This window comes from Theropithecus gelada, chromosome 7b, assembly GCF_003255815.1.
Source record: "Theropithecus gelada isolate Dixy chromosome 7b, Tgel_1.0, whole genome shotgun sequence".
In the NCBI taxonomy this organism is placed as follows: domain Eukaryota; kingdom Metazoa; phylum Chordata; class Mammalia; order Primates; family Cercopithecidae; genus Theropithecus; species Theropithecus gelada.
The window spans coordinates 22,230,503-22,256,074 of record NC_037675.1 but is presented as its reverse complement, the minus strand read 5'-3'; the positions used below and the strand labels follow the sequence as shown (position 1 = coordinate 22,256,074).

The following is a 25,572-nucleotide window of genomic DNA, read 5'->3' as shown; positions in this document are numbered from 1 at the left end:
GAAATGCAGGCACATGCCACTGTGCCCAGCTTCTACACTTTTTAAGAATCGCAAAATCCACTTCCATTCTTTAAAAATTTATTATTTATTATTAAAAATCTCAAACAAACACAGACATATGGGGATACCAGCAGTCCCCTCCTGGATACCAGGTAGTGTCAGCCCTGGCAGGCATGATAGAAGAAAATACTTGTTAGACATCCTTGTCAACTCTCAGAGGGATCTTGAGCAGTGGATGGAGGAAACGCAGATGGAGTAAGCACAGGTAAAAGATCTCCCCAGGAGCTGACACGGGCACAACGATACAAATCCCTATGGAAATGAGACGTTAATGTGGGCGGCAGGTTCTTGCCACATCCCACTAATTTTGGTCACACCCCCTATACCTGCCATGCCGGCGGGCTGTGATCACAGCATGCTGCATATGCCCATCTGGACAGCACAAGTGACAATGCACATGGCGAGGTCGTCTAAGGACAGGCTGAGTGATACGGGGCCAGCGATTAGCCTCCTCTGGAGACCCCCGAGCAAGGATCACCATAGAGAACTTTTCTTCCTTTGGTTTCTTGTTCTAAGATAAGGAACATAGAGACTATTTAGAAGAAAAAGATATGGGAAAAAAGTTTGTCAAACCCCTTCTTCCCCATTCCTGCAGTCCTTTTTTACAATGTGTAAATCATATACATGTAGGCCCTAAAGTCTCTAGGCTATTCTGTGAATTATCCAACGCCTCCTAACTCTGACTCTTTTTCTTCCTGTTTTTTCCAAGATGTTTGCTTCCTGCTGCAATATCCCCAGGTACCTACCCAGCGGAAGGGGATGGGATGGTACGCCTGTGAGAAGCTACAGGCCAGTGGCCTAGAGGTTGTCAACTGGGGACAAGGGAGTTCATGGGGACACTGTGAACACATAAAAAAGTGAGGTAAGACAAAAGAGCCATCAATCACAAAACTTAAAAACTAAGAATAATAGAGTCAAAAGGGGCCAGGGAGAATGGAGGACAGGAACAGTGGGTAGGAAGAGCCAGGAGAATCATTAGGTAGGAACTGGATAGGAACACAAAGTAGTGGAGAGTGGCTTAGCTTTACCATCTTACTTTTCCTGGCCACACCTGAGTTCAGATCTGTGTGGTGGGACAGGTAGAAGTAATACTTACCGGGGCAAAGACAAAACTAGGTCGAGGGTCCAAAGGTGACTTCTCTTTTCCCTGAAATCAAAGGAAATAAAAGAAATAAAGCTGGGCCAGGTGTCTATTTTCATAACTCAATCTCTGCAGTCAGTAAACTGAGGACTCCTTTAACATTCAATTCTAATAACGATTAACTACGTCCTTTGAGTTAAGCTGGCTGCATCTTTAATACTCCAAACAAAGAACTTTCTCTTTGCTGCAGGAGAAAGGCAAGAACTTGGCACAGAGTACGGTGCTCTCCCTTGTCAGCAACCTCCACTCTCAAAAAAATCCCACTCCAGGACAATGAAATTTATGATTATACACTGGCTCATACTCTCCCCCAGTGACAAGGTTCTCGGCTCAGCAATGCCCTAGATTAGGAGTCCACAAACTTTCTTTTAAAAGGCCAGACAGTAGGCAAAATCTATCTCTGTCCCAACTACTCAACTCTGCTGTTTGTAGTGTGAAAGCAGTCACAGACAACAGAGGCACAAATAAGCATGGCTTATATAAAAACAGGTGGCAGGTCGGATTTGATCCACAGGCTCTCATTTGCCAACCACTGCTCTGATTCATAATGACTTTATATGCCCAGTTTCCTGAGAGTCACCCTTGTCAATATATGACAGTCTCTTTAGTTTTCAAGAGAATAACAGTAATTAGTGACATATGCGTGGGGGAGTGAGGGAAGAAGCCTTACGTTAAGGACCAGATCCCTGGCTTCCATGAGAAGTCTGTGCCCAGCTTTTGTTCCATTCTCCACCAGTACCTATTCACAAAAGGGAAAAATATGAAGACTTAAATTACATGAAAGTGTAAATGTCAGTAGCTCTGTAAAAGCATCATAGATGGAAAAGGGGTCCTAAAAAGAAATACGCATTATATATCAGGATGGAGACCCTCAAAGAGGGATAAAGAAACCCATAAAGGAGAAAAATGGTGAAGAATGAAGACAACGAGAGAAGCAAAGGCACGAAATCCATGAAGCTGCTTTAAGACTTAAGGAGAACAAGGAATTTTAACTCACCAGGAAATGACCTGTCTTACGCCATAAGGTTTGAACCACCTCAGTGCGGTCAGCCCTGCTGGGCAGTTCACTTAAGGAAAAGGCTGATACTACTACATCAAACTGCACCTGAGGACCAAGACAAAGAACATGACACACTCAACATCTCTGCATCCCAAGAATATAATAAAGTCCTAGCCGATAAATTTCTTTTATCTTCTGACACTCAGTGCTGGGCTGCAAAGCTCAAGCCATAGTTTTCCATCTGCCACATTCCACATTTAGAATATTCTAAACACTGCCACTTGCCTTGGGTGATACAGGTAGAAACTGTCTGAAAAAGACACCTGGAATATAAGGCTCCCCAGATTCTGAACCACCTGTGGAGAAAAGAAGAGGCAACTTTGAGTGTGTAGGAAGTTAGGTATAAACTGAAGAGATATACAGGTAAGAAACATGGCCCCAAGAATAGGGAAAGTGTCTATCAAAAAGGGCAGGGATGAGCCAGATACGGTGGTGCATGCCTGTAATCCCAGCTACCCCAGAGGATGAAGTGGGAGGATGGCTTGAGGCCAGGAGTTTGAGACCAGCCTGGGTAACAGGTTCTAATTAAAAAAACAAACAAACAAACAAAAACGGCAGGGAGAATATTAGGCCTCTTGTCCTTTGAATCTTACCCAACCCATCCTCAGTCCAGCAGAAACCTCTAATACCACCCTTTGCTTGACCATAACTTTAAAAGTAAACCAGATTCATCTTAATTTTTACCCTCTTCTCTACTTCCCAGTAAAACACTTTTACTAGTACCCCTTTGCTTTCTTAACTCCCTCAACTTTGGAAGTGCTCTTGTACTCACCTTTCAGTAGTTTTTCTGCCAAAGCCAACATGGCAGTTGATTTGTCCACACACATATATTCACGTAGGCTCTGGCCCCAAATACTGTTAGCAGCCCTAAGATGGCAAAATTATTATAAATCACCAATTCCCATGACCAAGAGTCATCTCTACAAGAGACCCATTTACACCCAACCCCACCCCTGGGAAAAGAGAGTGTTATGTTAAAATAGTTGTATAGTTAGTAATAAAATAACTAATAGTGTTATTTTCTTGTTTTATTTACAATTCTTTAAAAAAAAAGGTAGACTCAGCTGGGCGCAGTGGCTCATGCTTGTAATCCCAGCACTTTGGGAGGCGGAGGCAGGAGAATCACTTGAACCCGGGAGTGGAGGCTGCAGTGAGCCGAGATCGTGTCACTGCACTCCAGCCTGGGCGACAGAGCGAGACACCATCTCCAAAAAGAGAAAAATAAAGGTAGACTCAAAATACTATTTGTAGGCAAAAAAACTTTGATTGATAATTCCTTTTCTTTTTAATTTTTCTAAACATGCGCCTTTTTTTCACTTGACATTTCTTTAAGTTCTGGCCCCAATCCATATACCTTCTTCTGCCTTGCCTAATCTGATGGAAGAAACATTATAGATTCCCAACTTGCCTATTCTCCCTCTGGTTTTCCAGTCTCTTAATTTTTGAGTGGTGTAAGTATGGCTTTCTAGAGCTAAAATTGACCAAGACAGGGCTGAAAAAAGTTACTTACCAGGTGACAGAACCAGTACCCGAGCCAAAGTCCATCAAAGTTTGTGGCTGAAATGCTGGATTTCGAGCCCGGATCTGAAGAAATATACAACATCCCACAGCAGAGTAATTAGATACTTATTTAGGACCTTGATAAATATGAATTAGGAGCCTATCACAGAGGATGTGAGATGTGAATGCCTTTTGAGATTCAATATAAACACCTTATGGGATAAGAATCTCTTAAAATAGTGATTCTAAACCTTTCTTGGGTCACAGAAAGCTTTCACAGGATAAAGAGAACGTCTTTATTTTGTATTTTTTTAAGAGATGAGGCCTCACTCTGTCACCAGGCTGGAGTACAGTGGAGATCACCGCTCACTGCAGCCTCAAACTGGCTCAAACAATCCTCCTGCCTCAGCCTCCCAAACAGCTGGGACTGCAGGCAGGAGCCCACCATGCCCAGCGGAGATCCTCTTTAAAAAAAAATGCATATGCAATGTCCCAAGAATCCCCATCCTAGAAAACTACTTTATGAATAGGGAACTGATGGTCAAAAAGTTCAGGTTGGAAGTTAAGGGACTTTCACCTCATGGAATGCTCTGGAGACTGCTGCAAAGCCACCATCCAGTCTTGCTGCCATATACACCAGGCTCAGTCCCTCAGTGTAGCTGCCATTAAAATCAGAGAGTCGTACATACTAGTAAATAACCTTAATCCCATAGTTATCTTCTAGATTTAGAAAATGACATCTTAGAAAGGGCTCTTCTAGCTCAGGCCTTTCACTCCCCAATACAAAAGGGTCCTGAGGAACCTTACAAACACTAAATTTTCAAACTTCAGTTTTCGAAACTTTGAACTTTAACTTTTTCAAATACTAAATTGATCCTTTTAAGGTCAGGTGATGTAAAAAAAAAAAATACTAAACTGATTGTGTAATTGTACTCCCCCAACTCTCTCTGCCTTTTCTTTCTTGTGCACCTCTTCTAGGCCCCCTTACCTCAGCTCTTGCCAATGGTAGGTAGTTCTACGTAGTGCGTGTAGCACTGCTCCACGAAGTTTCTCCTCTGTCTGACATAAGTCTGTGGTGAGAACAAGGACTGGAAGTCAGGACCTAGGGAGAACAGGGCTCAGATCCAATATCTGAATATACTGCCCACCCAGTCCACCCTGACTCCACCTAAGAAAGTCTTAAAGCTCAAGAGAGACAACAAACCTAGAGAAAAGTTTCAGGCAAGAATTAACAGTAACTACTACCACTAACAGATTGTTTCAAATAGCATTTTGCTTCTAAGAATGATTTATTCAGCTTAATCAATCCTGTTCCACAGGTTTGTTTTGCATTAAAGGAAAGTGTGATAAAAATTTAAAGGGTAAGCTGGGCGTGGTGGCTCACACCTGTAAGCCCAGCACTTTGGGAGGCTGAGGCAGATGGATCACAAGGTCAGGAGTTCAAGAACAGAACAGCCTGACCAACATGGTGAAACCCTCTCTCTACTAAAAATACAAAAATTAGCCAGGCGTGGTGGCATGCACCTGTAGTCCCAGCTATTCAGGAAGCTGAAGCAGAAGAATCACTTGAAACCAGGAGGCAGAGGTTGTGGTGAGCTGAGATCGTGCCACTGCACTATATAGCCTGGGCAACAGAGCAAGACTCTGTCTCAAAAAAAAAAAATTAAAGGGCACTATTTTTTGGATTTCTTCACTTCTCCAAAATTTAAGGTTTTGATGATCTCCACTTTTCCTATGGAGAGGAAAGAAATTTGAAAATCTAGGTCTCATGACTGTTCAGTTCAGTACTATTGAGCAAGTATCTACTGATCACCTACTATAAGCCAGGTACTGTGAGGTGTGCAGGGAATGCAAGATGAATAAATGGTAATGTTAAGGAGCTCACAATCATGAAACTAACTTGATGAATTATATTTATCCTCTTATCCCAGAAGAGGGTTTCAGTACTCGGTAGAGGTCATCCAGGGACTTTATTTTACCTGAATAAAAACTTAGAAGGTCCTAATCCAGTGGACTTGCAGGAAAAAAACAAGTATCTAGATTTTAACAGTATATTGGTGGCCAGGCACGTTGATTCACGCCTGTAATCCTAGCACTTTGGGAGGCCGAGGCGGGTGGATCACCTGAGGTCAGGAGTTCAAGACTAGCCTGGCCACCATGACGATACCCTGTCTCTACTAAAAATACAAAAGTTAGCCGGGTGTGGTGGTGCACGCCTGTAATCCCAGCTAGTGAAGAGGCTGAGGCAGGAGAATCACTTACACCCGGGAGATGGAGGTTGCAGTGAGCCGAGATCGAGCCATTGCACTTCAGCCTGGGCGACAGAGCAAGACTCTGTCTCAAAGCAAAAACAAAAAACAAAACAAAAAACAGTATACTGGGACATTCTAACCTTTACCTAAGCAATCTCTAGAATAATCTACCTTCTTTTAGTGCGGCATCATTGTGACAACTGCTGTGGTTAGAAAGTCAAATAAAAGACTTCAGTACCTGTTCGAGAGACTGCAAAATTATTTCTTACTCTTCATTTCTAACCGGTATTTCAATCTGGCCTACTTTTTAATTATTCTTAAGTCCTACCTGGGTTTTCCAGGAATTTCTTCTCAAAATGCCTAGCCCGTCTTTGCAACTCCTCTGGCTCCACAGGCAAATGTCTGCTCCAGAGATAACTGGTCAGTGTTTGCACCTGATTCTCCATAGTGGGCCCAGCATTCTCTATGGGCCAAAGATGAAAAGCGGAATCACTTGCATGCAGGTCCAGTCCCGTTTCTTCTCCCTTTCCAGGCGTTACTCACCAAGTAGCAGTAACTGGGCACCCTTAGCCAGTGCCTGTGGCAGCCGCACGTGCGGTAGGTTTAGGATGCCAGGGTGCTGGCGATGAGGCCTCTTCTGCAGGAAATCGGACTTGTTATCTATCTGTGTCACTCCAGGTACTAGTGCGGCGAGCGCCTGCAGGCACAGAAAGAAAGGTTGATTTTCTGGCAGAAAGGAAAGTTGCTGGCGGTCGCTAGGGCGGGGGCTGCCAGAAGCGCTCCTCCTCCGCGTGGAGATGTCTCTGCAGATCCAGAGTCTCTCCGTGAGCCAGCAATGTAGGCACTCACCCGGGCGTGGAGAGCTACTCCAAGGCCGGGGCACCATCTTCCTAATATCAGTTGAGACTTCAGTGCCCCAGCCATGGCTCCGGAGGCGAACCGGAAACGGAAATGTAGGGTCCTGTGACCCTCAGTCACAACGCCGCAAGGAGCCGCCTTCGCAGAACGTCCCCCGACAGTTTCAGCCAACCAGAAGAGCGAGTGTTTGCCAGCAGCCAATAAGCAATGGTTATATAAATATCCTTGAGGCGGAAACCGTGTTTGGGCTGGAGGCTGCGTCGGGCCTGGTGTCCGGCGCCAGAAATCAAGAGGGTGGGGCGGGACCGGGCCGGGATGGAGTTGGGTGTGAGCGCGCCATTGACCGGCAGAGACTGTTTCTGGGAGCACTGACTTCCTGTGTTCTTTGCATTCCTCCGCGGAGAACTCTGAGTCTTGGGTTGTTTCCCTGTGTGAAAAAGGGAGACTGCAGTAACGGAAAGAAGAGAAGAGAAAAATCATATTTAAGAGACTGAAGACAACAGAAATTAATAGTTAAATAATTATTGAATAGTTAATAGTTTGATAAAAAACCTAGTTAATAGGTTTATTTTATTTTATTTTTTACATTTGTTAATTTCTCTTCAAATGAGACCAGTCTTCTTAGTAAGCTAACATAACACTTACTGAGAACGCCTACGTGCTAGGTACTTCAGGGAAAAGGACTGAAACTCACTTCACAGAAAACTTAGTTCTGACGGGGACCCTCCTGAGTCTGCTGCTAGATCACACTGTTTCCCCCAGGCCCAGGACTTCTACAGATGCTGTCGTGACTACCTGAGGTGCAGAATCTCAGGTGGGTTCAGCCACTCTTGTGACGTGATAATGTAGCACAGGGTAATGTCTCCAGAGTCTGCAGGCCATCAATTCCTTCATTCACCAGAGCATCAGAAGGATAAATGGCATATGCAAGGCCATATCTATGTTCGGAATCTGACAGTGCACAACTGCTACCTCAGTCTCCAAACACTTGAGCTCACCCAGTGTGTGATTTCTGTGGGTTCCTGCCCCCCTAATTTCTGTTACAGGTTTAGGATGTTCTCCCAGCATATCCACTTGACTTGTGTGTGGAACCAGCCAGTTCATCTGGAGGGCTAGACTCCTGGGTCATCAGGCCCTACCACAGGTGGTCCAGGGATCTCAGGCCCCAGCACCCTAATTGGACTGCCCTTCTGTGGTCCTCTCCCTTATTCGACTTCTTCCTCAAATCTGCAGCCCTCGCCCACCGCAGCCTGCCAGCTCTCTCAGGGCTCCTCATCTCGGGTTGAGGCGGGGTGAGAAGACATGGGTGGACAAGGGGAGAAGGGCTGCTCTGCCTCTTCCATGCGGAACCGCCTTTCCTGTAGATGAATGCAGGGCCCACTGACACGTCCTAGGCTGACACTTACCTCTTTTCTAGCTTTTCCTCAGTCCTCCTTTTACCTAGGAATCTTTCCTGGGTGCTCAAAAGGGTCACCACAGTGACCTCTACCCCTGCAGTGAGAATGCTAACATTCATATTAGTGATCCTGTGTGTGCTCTGGGCTGAGGATTCTGCCCTAGAGATATCTGAGGAGTGGAACCATTAAATTGATACCTGTTGATGATATCTCTCCAGATTATTAACAAGTCCACAACCCAGGCAGTCTCAAAGGTTCTTACTCCTGAAGTCATCCCTCATTTTTTGTGCTAATCTTGCCCAAATGCCAGGGTGCTGGCGATGGGGCCTCTTCTTGCCCAAATGCAAAGATAATTCTGAAGATTGGGCCATACTAGATGTGTGTGTTGGAAGATCTGCCAAAATTCTACTGTCAGCTAGTCAGAGCTCTTGAGTAAATCTCTCAGCTTCTTGTCCTCAGAATTCTATTCATATAGGTGAGATCATGTCATGGCTCCAAAAGCCACCATCCAAATTATGGGCATTTGCTGCCCATAAAGCTTTGTGAAATGATTCCTTGTAGGAAATTTGTCCAAGGGAATCACCAGATCTCACGTGCCTTCATAGTAGTTCAACTTCAAAGGCCTATGTAGGGGCTTCACACAATGTTTGTGCTCCACACAATGTTTGCGCTCCAGGATAAGAGAAGGAGAGAAAGGAGAAAGGAATGCAACTTTCACCTCACTGGTAGTGTATCAATGGCCTCTTCAAACATGACCTGTCTGGGATTCTGAGTCATTCTAGTTTCCCTGCAGCAGTAGGAACCATCTTGACTTTATCTCTGAATCTCAGTGTCTGTCTTATTCTGTGCTTGGGTTTTAGTAGGTTATCAGTGTTTGCAGAAGTGACCCTGCCTGATTTGTTGTGGGCTGTGAAGCTCAGTGTCCACCCTTTTCCCTCAGTAGGCCACTGCGAGGACAGATGATGCTCAAGTTTGCTTTTTTCCTCTTGGTCTTATGTCACTTACTGCTTTCTTTTCTTTTTTTCTTTTTCTAGTCTATTGTTTTCTTTTAAGACAGGTGACATTCTGTCACCCAGGCTGGAGTGCAGTGGTGAGAACATGGCTCACTGCAGCCACACATCCTAGGTTCAAGCGATTCTCCTACGTCAGCCTCCTGAATAGCTGGGACCACAGATGTATGCCACTGTGCCTGGCTAATTTTTTATTTTTTTCTAGAGATGGAATCTTTTCATGTTGCCCAGGCTGGTCTTGACCTCCTGAGCTTGAGCAATCCTCTGTCCTTGGCCTCCCAAAGTGCTGGGATTATAGGCATAAGCCACCGCGCCTGGCCTTATTCTATTGTTTCCTTTCTCTCCCACCCTCCCACTTCTTTTCTTCCTCCCTTCTTTTATTCTTTCCTTTTTTTCACAACACAAGATCTCTTCTAATGTAAATATTTGATTCGTTATGATTAATTAAAAAAATACTGGGGTGCAAATCAGAATCAATCACATTTTTTTTTCTTACTCCTTGGGAGCTCATTTGACTCTTGAGTGGGGAAGAGGCAGATCCCAGGCAAAGCCTCAGTCTCTTGGCCTAAGGCAGGGAGAGGCATGAGTCAGATCAACATGATGATTCATCTGAGTCTCAACCATGAAGAAACTCACGGATTGTACAGGGTTTTCTGGTGCAGTCGGCTTCCTTGTGTTGTGACTTGGCTGATTAACTCATATTCAAGGCCAGAACTACTGCTGCTATTGAGACTAATCCAATTACGAAGTATTCTGCTGTGGAGCAGGGATCTGCCAATTGGATCTGATCTCCTTTGGCAAAAATCTATGTTGAAAAAAGCAAGGAGGTTCTGGAGGGATTTTAGATTTTTAAAACTCTGGCTGGGGCAGACCCAGCATGGCTTCCTACAGATACAGGATGGGGGATCACCACAGAGCAATGTTAGTCTTGGCATGGGATGGCATGAAAGGATCGCTGATATCCTCAGAAGATGAGTCCTGGTCACACAGGAGCTTCTTTAGAGGTGCAGTGTGAACTCTTAACACATGGATAAAGTATCAGAGGAAAATCCAAGGACTGGACACTCACTGGGAGTCTCGTATATCTCTCCTGAGGGACTGAGACCTTGAAACGGGGACCAGAATGGCCATGGCAGTGAGAGAATGTAGAAGTCTTTCTATTCTCAGTTAATGTTTCTCAAGAAAATCTAAAAATTATCCCATTAAAATGCTCTGTGTTAGGGGCCTCCATTGTCTAACAACTGGGTCAATGGTTTCCAGTTCAGACTCAGGAGAGGAATCTCAAGAAGGAAACTCAGGCTTATCATCTACTTCTCCAAGCCTTCTAGAAATACCATTTCTAATGTACTGGCCTGCAACAGGGACTAATTCAAGACAGAACTTTCCAGAAGGATCTGTCCGTGTTTTTGAGAATCACGGGGAATGGCCGGCACAGCCACCTAGCCTAGGAGACCTGCTATTATGCAGAAAATGAAGAAAAAATGTGAGAAGAAAGGAATGAAGAAAGAGAAGATAAAGAGGAAGGAAAAGACATTTATCTATGATATGGAGTTTATTTTTCATTCTTGAGTTGGTGGAATTCTTTACTGACCAAGTTAGGTGTGCCACACTCTGTGTTAAGGGCTAAAGCTAGGAGAGGAGGAGACCGTGTTATGGGAAGTGGTATTTTTTTTTCTTGTACAAATCTTGTTCCAAATTTCAAATTTCCATTGTGAATTTGGTGGAGATGTTTTTATTCAAGCTCTGATAGTACTATGGGCATCAGACATCTATGAAATCTTCTACAAGCAAGTTCAACTTCCTCTCCCTCTTTCTTCTTCTTCTTCTTCTTTTTTTTTTTTTTTTGAGACAGAGTTTTGCTCTTGTTGCCCAGGCTGTAGTGCAATGGCATGATCTCGGCTCACTGCAACCTCTGCCTCCTGGGTTCAAGCGATTCTCCTGCCTCAGCCTCCCGAGTAGCTGGGTTTCCAGGTGCATGCCACTGTAGCCAGGAATTTTTATTTTTTTTTCGTATTTTTAGTGGAGATGGAGTTTTTCTATGCTGGCCAGGCTGGTCTCGAACTCCTGACCTCAGGCAATCCACCTGCCTCGGCCTCCTAAAGTGAGCCACCATGCCTGCCCTCTTTCTTCTTTTTATTCCTACTCCAGCACACCAAAGAGCCATGTTATATAAAGGGGGGCCTAAAACCCAAAAGAAATAGAGCAAGGGAGGGCCATTTCAAGGAGGAACCCAGCTTCTTTTTTGTTTTTAGCAACACTCCTGTTTCTCTCTTCATACAAACATTCTCCATCTCATCACACCTCTATGCTGGAAACTTGAGTCTTTGGATTTCTTGCTGTTCAAAATTCTGCAGTGGGTTAAAGCAGTCTGTTCAGTTCTTCCTGAAGTGATTCCACTGCTCCATGTGCATTGGATTTACCTTCTCTAGATTTTAGTCGTGACGTGATTAATGCCTCCATTCCATGTCAACTAACATAAGCCTTAAAAAACACACAGATCTTTATGTAAAATCTGTAAAAGAATGACTATCTACTTTGTCCTCCTTCCACAGGGAACCCAACCCATGTGGGCCCTGGGGCCACAGAATGCTGGCAACTGCTGCTCAAGGACCAGCATGAGGGGGCCAGGGCCAGGGTGCTGCTTTTGGGAATGCTGTACACCTCAGCCATTGTGGCTTTTGTGCTGTATAAGTGTTTCAGATGCAAGGATGGCGGGGGTCTGCATCTCTCATGGTGGTGCCATAGTACTGAGAGCAAGATACAGTTTCCACTGTCTGTGAAATGAAGATAATAGTTGATTGGCCTCCAACATTATAGAGTAATTTTAAGGATTCAGCGAGGTAAGGGATGTGAAAGGCACGTGGTAAACCGTAAATGAATAATGATCATCACATTTAATTTTCCTACAGTCTAATAAAGAGTAGCCACTTGCTTGAGGTCATCCAGAGCAGCAACTGGTGGAGCTGGACACCCAGCTAGTGTTCATACTACTAAAGTGGGGCCAATGGTGGCACAAGGGGTTGATTGCTGCAACCATGGTGTTTCTAGAGTTCAAGACATCAAGTGGTCTCGTGGTCTCCTAGGGAAGGAAGCCCTTAAATATGAGTTGACGGTACATTTGGAAAGTAACACCTTCCAGGACAGTATCTTCAGCCCTGACCCTATTATTTATTTGCATTAGAAAATAGAACCAATTGAACCAATTTTGATGTGTGAAACTACAAGAGATAGCTAGTAATGATCCCAGGTAGACATGACAGGCTAGGATGAGTGACTGAATTTAAAAATGAAATTTAACAAGGATAGTTTAGTAAATTCTATCATTGGGCCTGAGTACAGCCTGGAAGACATTTCTTAGCAGCAGCGCTTATGAGAGACACTTAGGCATACCCATTGACTTTTTTGGTGTGATGTGACAACCTACTTCCCAAATCAATGGTAGGAACAAGGTGTTGTGCTTTATCTACTGATCAGAACATTCCTGGAGAATTTTCTTCTCACAGAACTGCCTTAAGAGCACTATATGTTCAGTAAAGCAACCAGAGAAAACTATGCAAAATGAGCCCTGACTGAAAAGATCGAAGATATTAAACCAGAAAAAACTCAGGAAAGGGGGCAAGGGTATGCCCATTGTCTTTAAATTCCTGAGGAACTATCACATTGAAGAGTCATTATTTTGGAAGGCTCTAATCAGCACTATGGAAAGAAGATACATGAAAGACAAATTTTGGCTTTGTGTATGAACTGTCTAACAATGACAGCTCAAACTGGAGAGAGCTGCTCATTCCTGGAGGTGTTTCAGCAGACTGAATGACCATGTGTGGGAGACGTTGACATATTGCTTCATGTGCTGGGTGAGGAACTAGACTAGAAGTAATTGTGATTCTCTGAGGTAAAAACCCAATAGCTTTCTCTATCTTAAATGATACCCCTCTTCTTACTGGCTTTGGAGACTGAGGTGATGGAGCAGAATAATTTCGCTGCAGTATTGCCCTTTTCTTCTTCCATAACAGGGAAAAGATGAAGCTCCAGTTCTCCAAGAGGAGACAGGCAGGAAGCAACCATTGCAGCTGGAGCAACAGCTGATCCAGACAGAGCAGCACCTGGACAATCTGATGGCCCAACTGGACCCCCTTTTTGAGTGTGTGACTACTTTGGCTGGAGCCCAGTAGGAGCTTCTGAACATGCAGCTATGAAACGTGAAGCTGCTACAAGATAGCAAGCCAGATAAGGGTATGGTCGCTTCAGAACCGGAGACCAGCATACCTTTTCCTGAGGACTTATGTGTAAAGGAAGATGAGGAGGAGGCTGCTGATGGTCAGACCTGGGAGGAGCCCATAAACTGGAGCACAAAGACATGGAAACTAGCTACTTCCTGGCAGGTGGAGCAGGTACTAAGGAGAAGATGCAGCAAGGCTGTGGAAAAGGGCTCCAGTCACAGCCCCAGCTGGGAAGGAGGGACAACAGCTGAGGGTTTAGTAAAACCTTTTTTTTAACTTCTGTTAATAGGGTACAAAGTTAAACAAAGTTTGTTCTTGATTAAAAAGAAAGAATGAATATCTAATGTATAAACAACTCCAACCTAGGTTTCCAAAACCTTGCATTCATTCACATTTGTGCTTCTTTCTACACAACTGTCATTTACATTCCTAGTGCTTGTATTTCACTATGTAAAGTGGGAATTTAATCTTTATAAATGAGGCATTTATGTACTGCATACTCTACTCCTGAAACTGTGTTAGTCACAGGGTATGTTAAGATACATGAAACGTAGTCTTGGTCCTTAAGTAGCTTATGGAGAAGCAGAGAAACTAAATATGTGATAGAAGCAATAACACTTACATGAACATTGCTTTTTGGGAGCACGGAGATGGAGGAAGTTACTTTGCCCATTGGGTCTAGGAAGGTTTCTATAAGGAGGCTCCATCTGAGCAGGGTCATGAGGGTGAGCAAGGGTTTGTTGGGTCATTTGGGAAGGGATGGACAGTGCATGCAAAAGGATTGGCATGGGAAAATGCACAGAGATGGGGAAGTGTATTGAAGGTAGGGAAGGCGTGAGTTGTTAGAGGTGTTAAATCACTGGGTCAAATTCTGGGTGAGAAACATTGGAATTAGACCCTTGAACTGTATGTAATCTTCCAACAAAATTAATTCACATATTTTTCACTATCTTTTTACATTCTTGTCATCTGAAAATGCAACGTTATTGTTAATGCCCTTATATGAATATGGACACAAATATTGACTTGAACAGGACTGAAGGTAGAGCTAATAGGACTTAGCCATCTCATTTTGTGGAATTCCTTAATTCCTTAAATTATTAAGCAAGTTTTAATTTATTCATTTATTTATTTGTTCATTCATTCATTTATTTATTAGAGACAGGGTCTCAGCCTGTTGCCCAGGCTGGAGAACAGTGGCACAAGCATAGCTCACTGCAGCCTCAACCTCCTGGGCACAAGTGATCCTCCTGCCTCAGCCTCCTGAGTAGCTGGAACTATAGGAACATGCCTCCATACCAGGAAAATTTTTTAATTTTTCGTAAAGATGGGGTCTTGCTTTGTTGCCAGGTGTGTCTCAAACTTCTGGCCTTAAGTGATCCTCCTGCCTTAGTCTCTCAAAGTGCTGGGATTACAGGCTTGAGCCACCATGCCTGGCTGCAAGTTTGAAAATATATGTTGTATGGGATGCAGTTTTATAGGTGATGAGGATGTAAACAGGACTTAGGTGTAGTGTAGTCCCTTTGTGATGCATATAGTCTCAATGGGTAGAATGAGCTGTACTCAAGTGTTTATTACGTGAGGCTAAACTCACATATTACAGTGACAGCAGGTATATCTGGCTCAAGACCTATTTTGATTGGCCTATGCAGTGTTTTTTGTTTATTTGCTTGTTTTTTAAAAATAATTTTTGGATGTGGTGGCAACCTTTCCAAATGGAGATTTTCACATAAAAAATTTGGGTTCCTGGCTGGGCGTGGTGGCTCACACTTGTAATCCCAGCACTTTGGGAGGCCAAGGCCGGCGGCTCACAAGGTCAGGAGATCTAGACCATCCTGGCTAACAGGTGAAACCCTATCTCTACTAAAAATACAGAAAATTAGCTGAGCATGGTGGTGGGCGACTGTAGTCCCAACTACTCGGGAGGCCGAGGCGGAGAATGGCATGAACCAGGGAGGCGGAGCTTGCGGTGAGCCGAGATTGCGCCACTGCACTCCAGCCTGGGGGACAGAGCGAGACTCTATCTCACAGAAAAAAAACCAAAACACACACACACACACACACACACACACACACAATTTGGATTCCTGACTTGCCTTAAAATAGCTACAAATGTGGCCATATTAGGTCACCATTAGCTCAATGTGATGATCAACTAAAGCTGAATAGCAGTTACTTCTTCTTAAGTCGTGTCTTTTTTTTTTGAGACAGAGTTCTACTCTGCTGCCCAGGTTGGAGTACAGTGGTGCAACGTCAGCTTACTGCAGCCTCCACCTCCCAGGCTCAAGTGATCTTCCCACCTCAGCCTCCCTAGTAGCTGGGACTACAGGCATGTAGTGCGGTGGCACCCAACTACTTCTTGTAATTTTTTTTGTAGATGTGGGGTTTCGCCATGTTGCACAGGCTGGTCTCAAACCCCTGGGCTCAAGCAATCTGCCCGCCTTGGCCTCCCAAAGCACTGGGATTACAGGTGTGAGCAATGACACCTGCCAGTCATGTCTTCTTCATGTCTTAGTAGCCACCTCTGCTTTTGAGACTGAAGCTCAGGGGTCTCCACTGACTCCACTCCTCCCTCCTGTCCACTCAGTCAGTGGCAACACCTACCTGGCTCCTGGAGACATTTCTGTTTATGACGCATGAGATTTTTTTTTTTTTTTTGAGACGGAGTCTCGCTCTGTCACCCAGGCTGGAGTGCAGTGGTGCGATCTCGGCTCAGTGCAAGCTCTGCCTCCTGGATTCATGCCTTTCTCCTGCCTCAGCCACCCAAGTAGCTGGGACTACAGGTGCCCGCCACCACGCCCAGCTAATTTTTTTGTATTTTTAGTAGAGATGGGGTTTCACTGTGTTAGCCAGGATGGTCTCGATCTCCTGACTTCAGCCTCCCAAAGTGTTGGTATTACAGGCGTGAGCCACTGCACCTGGCCAAACGCATCAGATTGTTATCATAGCATCCTGAGAAATGACTCAGATAATACTGTCTCCAATCCTTGACCATTCTTCTTTAAGTTGTGTTCAAAGCACACCTCCAAACAGATTTTTTAATTGTTCCTTTCTTTTTTTTAAATTTTAATTTAATTTTTTATTTTTTTTGAGACAAGGTCTTGCTGTGACACCCAGGCTGGAGTATAGTGGCATGATTATCGTTCACTGTAGCTTTGACCTCCCGGGTTCAAGCAATCCTCTCCTCTCAGCCTCCTGAGTAGCTGGGACTATAGGTGCATCCACCATGCATGGCTAATTAAAATTTTTTATTTTTGTAGAGACAGGGTCTTGCTGTGTTGCCCAGGCTCATCTTGAACTTCTGGGCTCAAGTGATCCTCCCACCGTGGCCTCCCAAAGTGTTGGGATTACAGGTGTGAGCCACTTTGCCATTTCTTTTATAGGTCCCTCTGCATATATTTAACTGCCCTCCACTGCCTCAAAATTAAATCCAAATGATAGGAAAGATCTTGGGCTAAGGACCTGTTTGTTTAAATTAGGAATCATTATAAACACATGTTAAGCAGAGTATCCTGGGTTTTCAGCGTGAGTTTGTCTTTAATATCAAAAAGCTGCTAAATGTGAGCTTGTTCTATTATTTCATTAGCTTAAGCACCAAATCAGTGTCACAGTAGCCACTAAATTATTAGATAATGTCATTACACCATTATTTGTAATCAAGGGACATGATAAGATATAGTCCCAGGGAAAGATCTTCTGCATTATGGTAAAAACAACTGTTGAGGACATTGGCCACAGGGTTGCTCAAAGCCACCTTGCTGTCTACCACTTGAAATTTCTTCAGTTGTGAAGTACCCTTGTAATATCTCCCCTTAACCTGCAGGTACCAACTGTCAATACCTTCTTTCACACAGCTTTCCCTAATGCAGTGGCTATCTATGGGAATGACAAATACATACTACTTGCGGGTACCATATGAAGGATTTTCATAAAACATGGTACAGGTTAATGTAATTGCAATGAACGGAGGGAGCTAACTAACCTTAGCTCAAAAGACATTTGGGAGCTAGGCATGGTGGTGCACACCTTTAGTCCCAGCTAGCAAGAGGCTGACATGGGAAGATCAGTTGAGCTCAGGAGTTTGAGTTCAAGCTGGGCAACATAATGAGACCCCATGTTTTACAAAAAAAAAAAAAAAAAAAAAGAGACGTGGTGTACTGACCTCTCCCTAGTCTCTTGGGTTCAGCAAGGTGATCCTAGACCTTCCTTATTGTATGGGCCTTTTGCATATCTTCCCTGAAGGCACCAAATGAAAGCATATCTTGGCCTATTTGGTGATGTTTCAGGAATTAAATAGAAAAGTTAACAGCAAGGGATGGATCTGAAGATAAAGAGTCAGGCAATGTGGAGCAGCATGAGCTGAGGCTGATGCGGATATCAGGACCTTGCATGCCACCCAGGCCCAGGAACAGCAATAGAGGAACTTGGACATAATTTACAAGCCTGGACCCTGACAATCAGGAAGGGCCAAGTGCAAACTAGCATAGCTAAGCCAAGACAAATTTAATGTTCCAGGATGGAGCTGAGTAAAGTCAAGAGGTGAATGTAAAAATGCAACATTATTAATTATAGGGAAATCTGGATACAGGAATGTAAGCTAATCATTATGAGGCTGGAGAGAGGTGATTGGCCTGGTGAAAATGTTGCTTTTATATGTTTTATTGTCTTATAAACAATTTAAGTGAGTGAATGGATATGGCAGACAAGGGAAGAATTTGTAAGTTCCCTACCAGTCACTTTTTCAAAAATATTTCAGGTACTCAGGCCATCACTAGGTTGAGAATTCCTCTTGACATTGTAAAATCAAGCATGCAAAAGTTAACTTTTGATTATATCTCCATGTGAATAGTTAGATATAGAGTTCAGTGGCTAATTGATGTGATCTGAGTGGAAAGAAGTACATTGTGGGGGGGGCCAGGTTGGATGTGAGGGACATCAGACAAAAAACAAGGCAAAATTGTAGAACTGGATGTCTGAAGAGATGGGGGAAAGAATTCCTTAGTTCATGACATCTTAATGGGATCACATCACCTTTCCAAAGCCACAGACCTTTTATAATATTGTAGTAAGCACCACAAATCAACTGGGGATTTCTGCATCAGGCTGCTTGTTACAACATCAGAGATTTATTTAAACCGTGTTTATTAAAAGACCTCTTTCTGGATGCGCCTACGTCTTTTCAGGGTAGCAACAGCTGGGCCAGGGATGATCAAGGGGGAAGAGTCCTCTATTTGGTTATTGACAAGAAAGAACATGTTCCAGAAAGGACTTTTACTCTCCTTTGATTACCCGCACTCCCTTCAAAGACAAGGAGCTTGGAATCCCTCATGGACTCTCACTGCCCTGAGTCTGGCTGCTGTGAAGATGACTTATCAGACATTCCTTTGGGACAGCAGGATCAGGATAATGGGCAGAGGGGAAAGGAGAGTCCTGGTTCTCCCCGCTTTCTCCATCCAATCAGTGTTAGTTGTCTTTCCGTTGCCCACTAACAGGCAAATAACCTGACTCCTCTCCTGCCAAATGAGGCTCTACCTCAATCTAGTGTCAATTCAACTCTCAAGCAATGCTGACATGGACTCTCTTTTGGAAACAAGGCATTAATGTCTTCAACACCGCCTTCTACCAAAGGACACAGATAGTCTGATTCTATCTGGGCCACAAAGCCGTCCTTTCCTCCTCATCTTAGATGCTTCTGAGGAAATACGGCAGCAAGGTATTTGAGGTTATCACTTACTGAGCAGGTCACCCCTGCCCTGAGTCAGTGGGTCAGTGGCTGGGCCTCACTGAGGAAGGCTGTTGCAGAGGAGGCCTTGTTAGAGACGTCCTGGGGATGTCTCTTGCCAGTTTTATGTAATTCAAAAGGCAATGGGAAGGAACTCACTTCACTGTGTTACAGGAACATTTTGTGTGTGTTATGCCATTTAGGTTTCAAAAAATCTATGAATGCTCACTTATCTCTGTGTATCATATTTGCCTGTAAGCTTCCAGTCCTCTAATTAGAGGGCTCGAGGGCACAAATTGTCCCTATTCAGATTTGTATCCCCAGTACCTAGAGGAAAGCCTATTGGAAAGCATATTGTTAAACTTGGAATATGTATGTTGTATAAATAAATAGTTGAACATTGTTAGAATCCCTTAAAAGTAAACGAAGACTGGCCAGGCGCAGTGGCTCAAGTAATCACAGCACTTTGGGAGGCCAAGGTGGGGCAGGGTTGGGGTGGCTTGGGGCCAGGAGACCAGCCTGGGCAACATAGCCAAACCCGATCTCTTAAAAAAAAAAAAAAAAAAAAAAAGAGGAAGACTTAGGATATCAAATATATACCGCTAGGATGTGAGGATATCGCTAACATACAAGTTGAGCTATTCCTATTTGATCACATAATGACACAGTAATGGAAATGTAATTTTACACAGATTTTCATCTTTCTTCTAGACCAGTTTTTTTTTTTAGTGATTTTGTGGTTTTGAAATTTCTAGAGATATTTTTGGTAACTATAACAAGTGGGGAGGAAATCAGTGCTAGTATTTAATGGATAGGGAACAAGTGTGTTCAGAGTAAAATAATTCGTGCACGGCCTACACAATTTATCACTGTTTTCTTGGCTGCTTATGTAGGTAAGAAAACAGCTTAGAATTATCTGAGCTTCTACCCTAACTCCTTTTATTTTGCATGGTTTTAAAATGCAAAGAGTTTGCTGGGAATGTAACTATCATGTAAATTGAGGAAAATCATACCTCTGTCTTTGCAAGCTCTTTTAATAGACTGGGGGTGGCTAGCAAGCAAAGGTCACAAAACAGGTTTCATCTCCTTCCTTTTTACCAAGTCCTGCTTTGGTTGACTTGAGGTAGGTTAGTCCTTGGCCCTTATTTATTTATTTATTTATTTATTTATTTTGAGATGGAGTCTTGCTCTGTTGCCAGGCTGAAGTGCAGTGGCACCATCTTGGCTTACTGCAACCTCCACCTCCCAGGATCAAGCAGTTCTCCTACCTCAGCCTCCTGAGTAGCTGAGACTATGGGCACGCACCACCACGCCCAGTTAAATTTTGTATTTTTAGTAGAGATGGGGTTTCACCCTGTTGGCCAAGATGGTCTTGATCTCTTGACCTCATAATCCATCTGCCTCGGCCTCCCAAAGTGCTGGGATTACAGGCGTGAGCCATCGCACCTGGCCATTGGCCCCTATTTGTTGGGAACACTTGCTAAATCTGAGACAGAGAAAATCACCTTTTTTTGTTTGTTTTTGAACTGGGCAGCCTCCTGAGCCAGAGTGGGCTCAGAGAGACTCCCAGAGAATCACCTCCTGTTTTTTGTTTGTTTGTTTGTTTTTTGACAGAGTCTTGCTCTGTCACCCAGGCTGGAGTGCAGTGGCATGATATCGGCTCACTGCAACCTCAGCCTTCCAGGTAGCTGGGACTACAGGCACCCACCACCACGCCCGGCTAGTTTTTGTATTTTTAGTAGAGACGGGGTTTTACTATGTTGGCCAGGCTGGTCTCAAACTCCTGACCTCAGGTGATCCTCCCCCCTCAGCCTCCCAAGGTGCTAGGATTACAGGCATGAGCCACCATGCCCTGCTGAAAATCACATTTTAACGTACTACTTTATTCAAGGAATCAGAGCAAAGAGAAAAAACAAGAATTACTTTTTTGTTAACTCCATGAAAAATATGAGGAACTCTCCTAGTAAACAATTTTATCATTTTCACAATGATGAGTATATAGAGCCTGCCTGTTCAGCCTCTCTTTTGAACAGAATTGGATAAATATGACCAAATCTTTGGCCTTGGGATTCATTTTTTTATACTGTCCTTGGGTCTTTTACTGTGAAAGCATTTTTCCAGGCAGAATATTTTAAGTTAAAGTTCAAGATAAAGCTGTATGTGAAAAAATGAAATGTGTACAGCTGATGGTAAGTGAGATGACGATGTTAGGGTACACAGATACACATTTAAAGTGTTCATTGTTATATGTTTATTTTAATGTGAATGAATAATCAATACATCAAATCTGTGGTTAAATGAAGAATTGTTTGAGCCTGGGAGGTTGAGGCTGCAGTGAGCTATGATCCCACTACTGCACTCCAGCCTGGGTGACACAGCACGACCTTGTTTCAAAAAAAAAAAAAAAAAAAGTATCAGAGTCTGACTTACAGTTCTGCTATTCACTAACCGCGTGACCTCAGACTCAGCCCTTGTTTTCTCTTTTCTTTTTTTTTCTTTTTCTTTCTTTCTTTCTTTTTTTTTTTTTGAGATGGAGTCTCGCTCTGTCTCCCAGGCTGGAGTGCAATGGGGCGATCTTGGCTCACTGCAACCCCTGCCTCTTGGGTTCAAGTGATTCTCCTGCCTCAGCCTCCCAAGTATCTGGGATTACAGGTATGTGCCACCATGCCTGGCTAATTTTTGTACTTTTAGTAGAGATGGGGTTTCACCATGTTGGCCAGGTTGATCTCCAACTCCTGACCTCAAGTGATCCGCCCGCCTCAGCCTCCCAAAGTGCTGGGATTACAGGCATGAGCCACCATGCCCAGCCTGGGAAGATTTTCTAAGTGCTGGGCCTTAGAAGAAAATAATCTTGTCCAGGATATGATTAGAAAGAGGGTCCACGTATGAGCTGTGTTATTTGTTCTAGAGGAGGGAGTGAAAAGATGGAGAGGAGAGCACCTACATCCTTCAGATGAAAGGAAGCTCCCCCCTGATCCCAGACCCCAAATCCTCAGGACTTCACATTCTCCCCATCTCTCCTCACTCCTCCAAGTACTCGCCTGAGGAACTCACTCTGTCACATCCTCCTTCCTCTGACGCAGCCAGCGCTAGTGCCTCCACCCTGCACATTCTCCTGGAGAGCTCCACAACTTAACACACAGACCCACCTCATTTTTTTAACTGCCACATAGCACTAAGGGAATCCCAATATTAAGGAATGATATGTTTAATTCCCAGTTCTAGCACGAATTTTCTATGAGGACTACATTCTGGTCCTCAGCTATGAAATGTAGCTTGGAATAAAGGACCTCACAAATTCCTTCTAGCTCAGACTCTTGTAGTTCTTTGAAGCCCTGATGAGGAGTGTGTGTGTGTGTGTGTGTGTGTGTGTGTGTGTAGAGGAATATCTACAAAAAATGCAATCTACATTTCTGAAATTTTTTACTATGTAAATCTGTTTTTCTTAAAATACTATGCCTAAATCCAGAAAAAAATCACCCGATTAACTAAAATAAAATTATTGTCCTATATATACATGTATGTATGTATGTTATTATTGTTGTTGTTGCTACCTTAAGACAATCAAGAAAAACATTTAACTATTACATTGCAGTCAACACAGAAATCCCTATTTCTTTTCCCTTCTTCAACAGAGCAAGAGAAAATGTCAGCACAGGAGACAATAAGATGATCTTACACCTCTGAGACTATTTAGGTTTGAGGTTAGTACACTGGGGGATATCAATCAGCAAACATTAATGTAGTCATTTCCATCCTTAGCTGACTCTATCAGCTTCACCTACCTCATCTAACAGGAAAACAAGAGACTAAAAGTCATTAAACCTAAGAGGAACTTGGATGAGTGCTTTAAGGCCTAAAATATCTCAGCATCATTCAAAATGTTTATCCCTCATGGTTTTGCAAGGAGTGTTGGAAATAAGGAAGCCACTTCCTCTTTGGCACACCTATTTCATATAAGGTAATTGGGATTAAGCCTCACAACAACACTGTGCAGTAGGTAATACTCTCCATAGTTTTCTAGAGCTGATACAGGCTTTCCTCTGTGCTTACGATCTAAGGTGACCCATCATCGGGCTTATGTTTGTGTATCATGAAGGATTTTCATGTTTCCCTTGTAGAGAAGAGAAAACGCTGGGTGCTGTGGCTCACTCCTGTAATCCCAGCACTTTGGGAGGCCGAGGGGGGTGGATCACCGAAGGTCAGGAGTTTGAGACCAACCTGGCCAACCTGGTGAAATCCCATCTCTACTAAAAATACAAAAATTAGCTGGATGTGGTGGCACACACCTGTAATCCCAGCTACCGGGGAGACTGAGGCAGGAGAATCACTTGAACAAAGGAGGTGGAGGTTGCAGTGAGCTAAGATTACACCATTGCACTCCAGCCTGGGTGACAAAGCGAGACTCCATCTCGAAAAAAAAAAAAAAAGAAAGAAAAGAAAATCTCAATGGACTCCTCAGCCTCCTCAGCTCCATCAGTAGGAGTTGTGAGGGTTATGGGGGCACTCCTTGCATTGGAAGTAAGACCTCCCACCCCAACAGGTTAATTTTCCACAGTCAGCAGTATTAGGCACAGTGGATCATTCCCTCCTTTTGATGAAGATGACCTGGGAATGGGGCTTCTTGTGACAGAAATAGGGATGAAAAGCGTTGTGAGATCAGTCCTGGTCCCTCAACGCAGGCAGTCATGTCAAGGCTGCATGATGGTCTCTCGGATACCCCTGTCTCCTGGCTCTTCCCTTACCATCCAGGCCTTTCATTCTCAGGCTCCTCACACATTTTTCCTCTTGTCTCTGGTAACTTGATGTTGGAGGTCCCCAGGAGTCAGTCATGGGTCTTCTTCTCTGTCTGCACACAATCCCTTGGTGATCTTTTCCAGTCTCAAGGTTTTAAATGCTGTTGATTCTCTAACAACTCCCAAATACATACTTACTGCCCAGCTCTCTCTCTTTGGAGTAGTACATCGGACTGTCTATTTGACATCTTCACTTGGAGGTCTAATAGACCCTTCAGACTTAACATGTCCCACATTATCTGGGTGTGGTGGTATGCACCTGTAACCCTAGCTACTTGGGAGGCTGAGGCACAACAATCGCTTGAACCCGCGAGGCGGAGGCTGCAGTGAGCCGAGATCGTGCCACTGCACTCCAACCCCGGGTGACAGAGCCAGACTCTGTCTCAAAGAAAAAAAAAAAAAAAGCTACCCATTTCTTCCCCCGTTCTACTTCCTGCTTTATTTTTTCCATAGAACTTATCACCTTAACGGTCTAATTTACATATATGTTTATTGTCTGTGAGTATACATTGTGTGTCTAGGTCACTAGAATGTGACCTCCGTGAAAGCAGAGATTTTTTTTGTATGTATGTCCTGCGTTCTCTGATGACTCCCACGTACCTCTAACCGTACCTGGCACATAGGTACTCAAGAAATGTTTCCTGAATAAGGCTCCTCAAATCAAGAGCCCCAGTGGGCCCTATGAATGCTGCGAAATAATTGTACTATAGGGACCCATTTGTGGGAATACTCACAGCACTAAAACCCCTTAGTTAAGAGGGATCTGAACACCCTAAGACGTTTCTGCATAACTCCTGGCAGCAACTTCGCAAAGCACTATAGCCACCACACACTGTCCCTGAGATGTCAGAGTCACTGACGGATTTGGGCCCCAGGACAGCCTTTACCAGCTGCTGGTGTGGCCAAGTCTCCACTCACGAGTCCTAGGCTGGTAGGTTCACTAAGGTGTGCAGACACCCCCACGCCTCCTGTGACAAGTTGCTGGTGGCCGCTGAGCGTTCTTGGCGGCAGAGTTGCACCAGCGGCCTTCGGCGATCCGCGATGATCGCAATGTGTAAGTGCGCCTTCCAGCCAGCAGAGGGCAGGAGCGGCTGCGATGTCCCAGGCCGGGCTTGCGCGGGCTCCTTCCGGCGCCTTTCACTGCTGGTTCCACCTTTCTCTTCAGCTCGCCGCTTCTTCCAGGGCGGGAGTGAGGGAGGGGAGGAACGCTGGAGGAGTGAGCGCGTGCGGGTGTGCGGTTGTGTGGTAGTGCAAGGAAGCATGTGCTTCTGGAAAGCTTTCCCGGGATGATGCTCTCTGGGCTCACGGGTACGATTTGCCCGCAGCGAATGTTTGTACTATGCAGACATTGAAATAGAATGAGGTCCACTCGTCTTCCAATGGCGGGTCACAGGCTCCTGGGAAGGGGATCTGAAGCCGTTCCACCGAGCCACCCCGCTTCCTTTATGGAGATAATCCCCAGACTTGCCCTCACCGCGTTGGAAAGAGCTGCCTGGAGGGGGGGACGCCGAGCTGGGGCAACTCCTCCGGCGCGGCCGCTTAAGCGCTGAGGCTGA

The 25,572-nt window shown here is 44.4% G+C and overlaps 2 protein-coding genes across 2 annotated transcripts; one reads left to right on the top strand and one right to left on the bottom strand.

Annotated features, from left to right (window-relative positions):
• Nucleotides 1-61: 61 nt before the first annotated feature.
• Nucleotides 62-7,122, bottom strand: METTL17 (methyltransferase like 17). Its single transcript, XM_025391012.1, has 14 exons — nucleotides 6,863-7,122; nucleotides 6,557-6,710; nucleotides 6,342-6,476; nucleotides 4,750-4,831; nucleotides 4,339-4,420; nucleotides 3,772-3,845; nucleotides 3,034-3,128; nucleotides 2,487-2,557; nucleotides 2,199-2,306; nucleotides 1,872-1,940; nucleotides 1,157-1,207; nucleotides 807-899; nucleotides 387-571; nucleotides 62-312 (listed from the first exon to the last, which is right to left on the bottom strand). The coding sequence occupies exons 1-14, from the start codon at nucleotides 6,935-6,937 to the stop codon at nucleotides 207-209; spliced, it is 1,380 nt and encodes a 459-aa protein (XP_025246797.1). The 5' UTR covers nucleotides 6,938-7,122; the 3' UTR covers nucleotides 62-206.
• A 2,778-nt stretch (nucleotides 7,123-9,900) lies between these two features.
• Nucleotides 9,901-25,306, top strand: LOC112628363 (coiled-coil domain-containing protein 107-like). Its single transcript, XM_025391124.1, is given in 6 exon segments — nucleotides 9,901-9,919; nucleotides 11,831-11,975; nucleotides 13,288-13,756; nucleotides 17,322-17,406; nucleotides 24,892-24,947; nucleotides 25,028-25,306. Coding segments are annotated over 6 exon segments (1,053 nt in total).
• The last annotated feature ends 266 nt before the right edge of the window (nucleotides 25,307-25,572 follow it).